General features: G+C 42.4%; 1 protein-coding gene across 1 annotated transcript; it reads left to right on the top strand.

The window, feature by feature from the left end:
• The first annotated feature begins 1,236 nt into the window (after positions 1-1,236).
• Positions 1,237-5,091, top strand: LOC121548598 (kelch repeat and BTB domain-containing protein 11-like). The gene has a single exon (XM_041860086.2). It carries the CDS (start codon positions 1,628-1,630, stop codon positions 3,764-3,766), a length of 2,139 nt encoding a protein of 712 aa, XP_041716020.2. The 5' UTR covers positions 1,237-1,627; the 3' UTR covers positions 3,767-5,091.
• Positions 5,092-10,318: the final 5,227 nt, after the last annotated feature.

Raw genomic sequence — 10,318 nt, forward strand, 5'->3', positions numbered from 1 at the left:
TTTTTTTACTTTAGTTTATTTAGTAAACTCTATTTTCTTAAAACTGCATTGCTGGTTAAGGGCTTGTAAGCAAGCATTTCACAGTAAGGTCTACACCTGTTGTATTCGGCGCATGTGACAAATACAATTTGATTTGATTTGATAAATTATCAATAATCCGATCACACATATATCAAGGGGTATAGATTAAACCATTTGTCCTGCATGCATGCATTTCTCTGGAATTCATTAAAGTAATATTTAATATCACAGATCATAACCACACTTCTGTGAAGGGTTAATAGAGGAGGAGGGTTTAGTGTACAACTCAACAAGGAGGAGGGTTTAGTGGACAACTCACCGTCTGTCCCGACATTAAATTACATCATCCACAAAATGAGTTTAGGGGCAAGATAAATATTCAATCAATAACATTATTATTATTTTTTTTCATCCTTTCTCAAATTTGGTTTGGATAGGATTCGAAGTTATGTTGCAAGGAACTAAGGGTGACTTGAATCAAATCTAAATCCGAAGCTGACTGGCCACGTTCTGGAGGTTAGAATAGCTCTTTCTTCAAGTGGTCTTGCCATCCGCAAAGCCCTTATAACCGCGCAGCAACCGAGAAATAACCAGACTGCGCAGACGCATCACATTTTGCAGCTGGGGAGCGTAGTAGCCTAAGTATGACATTTACTTTTTATTTTAGTTTCTGTGATATTGCAGTTAATGCATTTGTTCTTTAGTTAGTTACAATTCGTATGGTTCGTTCTCAAAATTAGATTTGTTTTAATGCAATCGTAAGATAAAGAAGAAAGCATGTATTTATTGAGGTGGTTCTATGTTTCAAATGACGCTTCACTCAAAACAGATTATGGCGCACAAAAGCGTTACACCCAATTAGTAATTTCACAATCAACACAAATAATCGGATATAGGCCATATTAAATTGTATAACTCAAATAGATAATTTACCAATATAAATATATTCTTAATCAAAAAAAGTCTGAATACAGTGGAGATACCGCGCATAGCCACATCCACATATGGGATGTATATCACAAGAGCGCCCCTGTGAGTTTCCTGGATTCCTATCAACCTTGCCTTTGGCAAACCCACAGTCTCAAATATTTTTCGTTGTGTCACACTGAGCTGCATAGCCCTAAGAAACAATTAACTCGAATTGTGTTTAGAAGAGTGAAATTAGTTTATCTCGATGCTGTTACATCTAATTCCCCCACCTCTCCACAGATGACGGCACCAGCACCTGTTGAACCCTGAAATTAAGATGGACAAAGGAAAATAAGATTGTCGTCGTTGATCCCCAGTTTCCTTGCATGTCATCATCCTCTGGCTCTGTTGCTGCATGGGAAATTCATTTAATTTCTATTTCCCTCTGATCAAATGAAAAGGGAAAATAACAGACCCGAGGAGATAGCAGACGCAACAATACAATGGGATCCTATTATTGCCTGCTGTAGCCCAAGGGACTGAAGGACTAAAAAGGGATATTTCAGGGGCGATTACAATAAAATCTAGTGACTTATATTGCATCAATATATTGCGGCAATGTTGGAATATTGGACTTGTCTGATTTCTCTAAAACATGAACAAAAATGCATATATCCCAAACCCGTGAGTTGCGATAATGAATGAGCGCGCGCAGTCCGTCCTGTTATTCCCAGAGGTGGCAGATTTGCGCCTAGTCAGTGCTGATGCTGACACGCCCCCTGCCTGTCACGAGGAAGAGCAGGTAGACAAAATGGCTTTGCTGACGCAGGACTTCAATGGAAATATACCCGAGATGAAAGATCCAGGCGAGAATCAAAACTTTGGGTACCAGTGTATTACGGAGACTAATGGACCACTTGTTGAAATGGACAATGGTGTGGTGGGTCTTAGATGTTATAATGGTAACCCACCAAGGAATGGCTCAGTAAATGCAAATGCAGATCAAATGCATGGGTCAGCCATGAATGAGAATACCCCAACCCCTCATCTCAACAAAGAGCAGCACTGTTCAATAGAGCAGGAGGAGAACTGCCGCGCGCAGGCGGACGTGGCGCACAGCATGGGCTCTTCCCTCTTCTGCCTGGATGACGAAACGCAAACACATAGCGCCCCTCTCGTGCGTGAAGTCAGCCGTGGAGCTGTGAAAGATCAGTGTCAGATTTGTAAAGCGAGTTCCCAGGCCGGGCAGAGGGAGGGGAGCTCTGCGCCTGTCACCTATTGTATCAGCGCAGAAGCGCAGCCAGCACATGAGCGCGGACAGACAGGCAGTGCGGGACAGACGGCTGTGCCGAGAGAGAGCGACTCAGAAGCTACACAGGGAAACCAAGCACCGCAGTCCAGGCAGGAAGGATGGGGATGTGGAAACGGCGTATGTGCTTCCGAAGAGGATACTGATTTAGTGATTGAAGTGTCTGGAAAGAAACTTGAAGTGCATAAAGCCGTTTTGTCTGAGAAAAGTGACTATTTCAAGGCGCGGCAGTCCCGAGACGTATTGCGAGTGAAGGGGGTGAGTTTTAAGACTTTGACAATATTGGTGGATTACATTTACTCATCCCGAATGCAGGTTAGTAAGGTTAATATTGTAGAGGTCATCACCGGGGCTAAAGTGTTACAAATCCCCTGCGCGGTTCAAGCTGCTGTCGATAAAATGTCGGAGCAGATTACCGCTGAGAACTGCTATGAGATTTTGACAATAGCCAAAAGGCAACGTCTCGGTGAATTGAAGGAGAAAGCCTACAAGCACATGAGTGACAATTTCTTGGAAATACTGCGGGATCCCGCTGTCTATGGGCGTTTGACGGGAGGAGAGAGAGAGCTGATTCTCACTATGAGAATGGAGGGAAAGAGGGCGTTGATGGTGGCTGAAATCAACGAGGTGTATGACCGCGCCGGGAGCAGACCTCCAAGCCGTGAGAACAGTCGCCCTCAGAGCCCTCTATCGATGGTGTCCCTGGAGGAGAACCATGTGATTTACTATTACAACGAGGAGACAAAGGACTGGAAAGTGCTGACGAAGATGCCGGATGAAATCAACACAAAGGGCTCTGGGATATGCACCATGTACAATTACCTATTCGTAGCAGGTGGAATCAAAGTTCAGGGCGACAAAGGCAAGGTCTCAGACAAGGTGTTCTGCTACAACCCTCTCACTGACAGCTGGAGCGAAATACGACCGCTCACCCAGGGTCGGTCTCAGCTCAAGCTGGTGTCCATGGACGGCTACCTGTTCGCAATCGGAGGGGAGTGTCTCTTCACCGTGGAGAAGTACGACCCTCGCACGGACAGATGGAGCCCTGTAGCACCGCTACCAAAAGGGGCGTTCGCTGTTGCGCATGAGGCAACGACATGCAATGGAGAGCTGTTCGTATCCGGAGGCTCTCTCTTTTATCGTCTGCTAAGATATGACACTAGAAGAGCCGACTGGGAGGAATGCCCGTTCAACAACAGCAGAAAGAAATCCACGGACATGGTGGCGTTCAAAAACTTCATCTACAGGTTTGACGTCAACCGTGACTATGGCGTCAACGTGTTCAAATATAACACTGTGGTGAAAATATGGCATGATAGTGCGTCCCTGGAGCAGACCAACCCCTTGCCCTTTCGCTGTGCTGTCATTGGCAACACTATTTACTGTGTGAACAAGTCCCAAACATTGCAGTTTGTTGTGGAAGAGGAGAATGAACAGTTTTTGCCTGAGGCAGAAGCACTCAAAGCACCTGGAGAGGCTAAAGGTGCCCTTGTTCCATTTGTTCTGGCTCTGCCCAAGACAGCCTGAGACAGAATAATGCACAATAATTACCTATTTTTGGAGAATCACTAAAAGCGTCCTCAGAAATGTTATATGAGGACAAAATATGTTGTGTTTGATAAAAGACTGTGATAAGAATGACAAATTAAATCATTTGTCCATTTTCATGAACAGTATTTGTAACTCCTACCAGAGGACAATAATATTGTGACAGGCTTCTCTTATCTTGCCTCTATGACTGTACACTTCAACAGTTCCACAGAAACAATGTAGCCTACTGCATAGACCTAGGTGATATCAATAGGCAGAACCTTTTCATCAAAAGCACTGCCAAAGCAATATTTATTCCCAAGCATTTATAATTCAACGTTAACATAACTATCGCATGATTCAAATTGTTTTCCTCTCTAAGAGTATTACATGTTATTACTAAATGGAAACATTACCGTGTTCTTTATTAGAGTAGGAATAAAACGTGTTGCAAAGCAGCTGTTGCCAAAGGCAGCGGACACATAAACAATGGGAGATCACAGGGATCTAAGAATATAAATGGATTCAGTTTTGATATAATATAACCTAGCTACTATGACCTTATTACAGTGAATGATAGAACATCCCACCATAAGGTAAAGGATTTGAAGCATCAAGAAACCTATTTGAATGTCTACAAAAGTCTGGTTTGAGTGACTATATTGTCTATTTGTCTGTGGCCTGGATAATGACATATCTTTTTCACATTACTGTAAGTATGGCATCTTTAGGTGGACTTGTCTTCGAAACCCTCTCAGCCCTGATGCCCTAACCACAGGCGGACAGGCTCATTCTAGAGCTGGGCATATTGACCGATAACGGCAACTCTCCAAAATGTGCTGAGTTAGGCACTAAAGATATTTGTGAGATTCATGTTTTTTTGGCAGTGCAACTAGACACCTTAGTGTTTCTTTTATTATTATTATTTTACACTTTTCACCCTTGCTCGTGGCGATTGCGCAATAGTTTATGAATCAATCCATCAATGGACAGCAGTTTGTGAAATGAATGTACTCGACGGCATGTTGTGAAATTCACATTTGGGATAGTTGCTGTTGCTGCACAGCTTCCTTTTATAGTGCCTGGAGAGGGCTAAGGCTGTTTACAGCAGGGCCAGGGCTTTGCTCCAATGTGTGCTTTGCCTTGTCACCCAGTCCAGCCAGCAGGGACAAAGAGAGGGTAATTCACTCAAGCTTCAAGGGGAAAAGACTCACTGTGAAATGAGAATATGACCCTGTCTGCCAGTGAATGAAAATCCAATTGTGTTACACACACACACACACACACACACACACACACACACACACACACACACACACACACACACACACACACACACACACACACACACACACACACACACACAGACACACACACACACACACACACACACACACACACACACACACACACACACACACACACACACACACACACACACACACACACACACACACACACACACACACACACACACAGTGTGAGGCCTGTGACTTGCTACCAAGTCTCGGTGGGCCCATATGCTGATTGTCTCTGCTCTAAGATGTGCCATGTATTCTTACTGTGGGAGCCTATAGGCTCTAACAATAGAATCAATCCATCCCCTCACCTCTCTGTCATAGTAATAGATCCTGTTTCAAAGGGAATGACATTCAAAGACATGTGAAGTCACCCTTACAGTATGTGGTTATTTTGTCCTGTTCAGTGAAGAGTGCACCTTTGAAAATGTAGCTGCCTTTCTGTGCCACACCCATTGCTGAGGGCAAGGCCAGGTTTTAATGTACTGTAACTTCTCTGTCTTTTAGGGTGTTTCTTACTGCAATAAAACCCTTTTTTCACTTCTACTATATTTGATTATGTGAGGATCATTAGTGCTTGTGTTTATATAGGAGAATGTATCTGTAAGATCCACATTGTGCTTTCATGACAAAGATCCTGCCGCTAAGGTCTATATCAGGGTTCTTCAATTCCGGTCCTGGAGGGCCGAAACACCTATGTTTTTCATCCTCTCCTTCTAATCAGGGGCTAATTCAGACCTGGGACACCAGGTGAGTGCAATTAACTACCAGGTAGAAATAAAAAACAGAAGTGTTTCGGCCCTCCAGGACCGGAATTGAAAAACCCTGGTCTATATTCACCTTGCTGCTGGGTCTAACCAAAAGTCTTTATGAATGAGCATGCTCTGTGAGTTAAGTGTATGTGGACCAAGGCAGTCGTACTGCCAAATGAATGGCAAAAAGGCTAGTAATATTAATTCAAGGCTTGTAAGCTTGTAAGTGATGGTGTTGGGTGTTTCAGTTTCAGTATGATTGAATTGCTGTAATAAAATGGTTCTTTCGATCTCCTGCCTGCTGGCTGGCTGTTATTTCATGTTTATGGTTGGACAGCTTCAATGGTTTTCAACACCAGCATACAATCATACCTTATTTATCTGCTGTATGACAGCCTTTCAACTCCAAATCAACCACATTCACTACTGCAGTGGTGTACAGTACATTATCAATATATTGATATATGGTGTGTTAACGTACTGCCTCAGGATGTAGGTTTCCTGCAAACAAATATACAGTATCTTTGTCAAATATAAATTGTCAAAGACTTCAGCCACTAAAGTCATAGACTATTCTCTCTGCTACCGGACTGCAAGCGGTACTGTTGCACCAAGTCTGGAACCAACAAGACCCTGAACAGCTTCTACCCCCAAGCCATAAGTCTGCTAAATAGTTCAATAGTTAACCAAATAGCTACCGGACATTGACCCTTTTTGTGCAATGTTTTTTGTCTCATCACATACGCTGCTGCTACTGTTTATTATATATCCCTTTATTCCTAGGTATATGTACATATATACAGTGAGGGAAAAAAGTATTTGATCCCCTGCTGATTTTGTACGTTTGCCCACTGACAAAGACATGATCAATCTATAATTTTAATGGTAGGTTTATTTGAACAGTGAGAGACAGAATAACAACAAAAAAATCCAGAAAAACGCATGTCAAAAATGTTAGAAATTGATTTGCATTTTAATGAGGGAAATAAGTATTTGACCCCTCTGCAAAACATGACTTAGTACTTGGTGGCAAAACCCTTGTTGGCAATCACAGAGGTCAGACGTTTCTTGTAGTTGGCCACCAGGTTTGCACACATCTCAGGAGGGATTTTGTTCCACTCCTCTTTGCAGATCTTCTCCAAGTCATTACGGTTTCGAGGCTGACGTTTGGCAACTCGAACCTTCAGCTCCCTCCACAGATTTTCTATGGGATTAAGGTCTGGAGACTGGCTAGGCCACTCCAGGACCTTAATGTGCTTCTTCTTGAGCCACTCCTTTGTTGCCTTGGCTGTGTGTTTTGGGTCATTGTCATGCTGGAATACCCATCCACGACCCATTTACAATGCCCTGGCTGAGGGAAGGAGGTTCTCACCCAAGATATGACGGTACATGGCCCCATCCATCGTTCCTTTGATGCGGTGAAGTTGTCCTGTCCCCTTAGCAGAAAAAAACCCCCAAAGCATAATGTTTCCACCTCCATGTTTGACGGGGATGGTGTTCTTGGGGTCATAGGCAGCATTCCTCCTCCTCCAAACACGGCGAGTTGAGTTGATGCCAAAGAGCTCGATTTTGGTCTCATCTGACCACAACACTTTCACCCAGATCTCCTCTGAATCATTCAGATGTTCATTGGCAAACTTCAAACGGCCCTGTATATATGCTTTCTTGAGCAGGGGGACCTTGCGGGCGCTGCAGGATTTCAGTCCTTCACGGCGTAGTGTGTTACCAATTGTTTTCTTGGTGACTATGGTCCCAGCTGCCTTGAGATCATTGACAAGATCCTCCCGTGTAGTTCTGGGCTGATTCCTCACCGTTCTCATGATCATTGCAACTCCACGAGGTGAGAACTTGCATGGAGCCCCAGGCCGAGGGAGATTGACAGTTATTTTGTGTTTCTTCCATTTGCGAATAATCGCACCAACTGTTGTCACCTTTTCACCAAGCTGCTTCGCGATGGTCTTGTAGCCCATTCCAGCCTTGTGTAGGTCTACAATCTTGTCCCTGACATCCTTGGAGAGCTCTTTGGTCTTGGCCATGGTGGAGAGTTTGGAATCTGATTGATTGATTGCTTCTGTGGACAGGTGTCTTTTATTCAGGTAACAAACTGAGATTAGGAGCACTCCCTTTAAGAGTGTGCTACTAATCTCAGCTCATTACCTGTATAAAAGACACCTGGGAGCCAGAAATCTTTCTGATTGAGAGGGGGTCAAATACTTATTTCCCTCATTAAAATGCAAATCAATTTATAACATTTTTGACATGCGTTTTTCAGGATTTTTTTGTTGTTATTCTGTCTCTCACTGTTCAAATACCTCATACCCCTGCACATGGACTCGGTACTGGTACCCCGTGTATATAAGTTATCGTTACTCATTGTGTGTTTATTATTAAGTGTTTTACTTTTCTATTATTTTATCTATTTTCTTTCTCTCTGCATTGTTGGGAAGGGCCCGTAAGTAATCATTACACTGTTAGTCTACACCTGTTGTTTACAAAGCAAGCGGCAAATACAATTTGATTTGATTTGTAATGACACAACACACTACTAGTAGGTGAGGAGAATATTAAAGTGTTTCTGTGACATTCAAAAGTAATATAATATATCTAATCTAGAGGTCAGTTGTGTTAGTATTTCAATTCTGTGAGTTTTGTGGCTAAGCTGTGCACTCAATACAACAGAAGATAGTTACTGACTGAACTGGGTTCAGATTGGTTGTTAATTGGAAGTCAACCAGCACTGGCTGTATTTTCTCTTGTGTCCTGCAGAATGGAAGGAGTACCGGCACCCAAAATGAGTACCGCCACCTATTTCAGTCCAAGTCAAGCACTGATCAATACGCTTTATGAATTGGCCTTGGAAGCTGAACTGACACTAGTTATTGCCATGGGAATAGAGGAGGAGAACGTGGCCAACAGCTATTCTCACAGCCTTGTGACTTAGGTGATGGTGTGACTTGCCTGTAGGAGACACAATATGTTTGCCAAATACAGTTTTTTTATCCACTTGGTCAAACAAAGGCTACATGAACATGTTTTCACAATCTTTCCGTTGTACTAAAACTAGATCAAATAAAATGCAATTTTATTGGTCACATACACATATTTAGCAGATGTTATTGAGGGTGTAGCGAAATGCTTGTAGGATCAGACGAATGCCAAAAAAATCCTTTATTACATCTGAATGACTGCGTCTTTGTCTCTACGTGGATTCAACTGGTTGTACCCGCTCTTGTAACCTCTTTTAGACGTTTAGTCATTTAAAGGTACAAAAGTACATGTATTAGATTATATCGTTCATAAACATAGCTGATCCCTTAGCCAAAGTGTTTTGACTTGCCAGTTAAATGAATGACGGTGTTCCCAAAACAGACAGCCACTTGTGTAAGGAAAGCGCTAACAACATACGCTACAGCATTTTACACACTTGTCAGTCGGTTTTCTGTGTCACTCTCTGGGAGGGCTGGTTGTAGTATTGGTAGCTTAGCCGGATAAATTCACTTTTAGAAAGCATCCTTACATAACTTGAAAATAATAATAATAATAATAATAATAATAATAATAATAATTAGTAATTTAGCAGACGCTCTTATCCAGAGCGATTTACAGGAGCAATTAGAATCACAGGAGGTTGGTGGCACCTTAATTGGGGAGGACGTGCTCGTGGTAATGACTGGAGCAGAGTCAGTGGAATGGTATTAAATACATCAAACACATGGTTGCCAGGTGTTTGATGCCATTCCATTTGCTCCGTTCCGGCCATTATTATGAGCCGTTCTCCCCTCAGCAGCCTCCTGTGTTGAAAATAGGACTATTGTTTAGTTTTAAACCATTAGAATGACATAAGAAATGTTGGGTAATTACAAATTATGATTTAAATAATTGAATCAGGGGTGTTAGTCATGATTAAAGATTCATTGTTGATAATGATAGGTTGAGGGTGGAGTCATGAACAACAGACACCCTGCGGAAGCTTCTCACAACTGTACGTCAGCTATTACATAGGGACAGAAAATGAAATTTGGACTAACTTTAATTAGCAAGTGAGCACAAATGACAGAAATCAAGCCCCAAAGGTTAAAAACCAGCAACAAATGTAACATTATGTTGACAAGAACATGCACTAATTAAAGTGTATATGAGGCTGTCCTTCCTATGAACCTATTACCTAAGACAATAACCTAATTTCACTCAAATCAAATATGACCTAATATCTGGCTTTCTTAAACAACAATACTGCCTTATCTTTGTAGAACTCACTAAAATCTAGGGAAGCTGTCAGCGCACTGATTTTACAACGCTTCATTCCAGACTGTGTAGAGGCATAGTGTAAAGAGTGTAAATGGCGCCATCTACTGGGTAACAATAACAACGATGGTACATCGACACTAATTGTGAGCGGTTTGCCATGGCTGAAACCCAGATTACACCGTATTGTCCTTCTATCAATAAATACCTTAGGAATTAATACAGGCCATAAAGAAAGTATTTTTATTTCGTCA

This window comes from Coregonus clupeaformis, chromosome 33 (assembly GCF_020615455.1).
Source record: "Coregonus clupeaformis isolate EN_2021a chromosome 33, ASM2061545v1, whole genome shotgun sequence".
NCBI lineage: Eukaryota > Metazoa > Chordata > Actinopteri > Salmoniformes > Salmonidae > Coregonus > Coregonus clupeaformis.

Bases quoted from the DNA above. Each gene is read 5' to 3' on its own strand.
- LOC121548598 (XM_041860086.2), top strand. From the start codon at position 1,628: ATGAATGAGCGCGCGCAGTCCGTCCTGTTATTCCCAGAGGTGGCAGAT.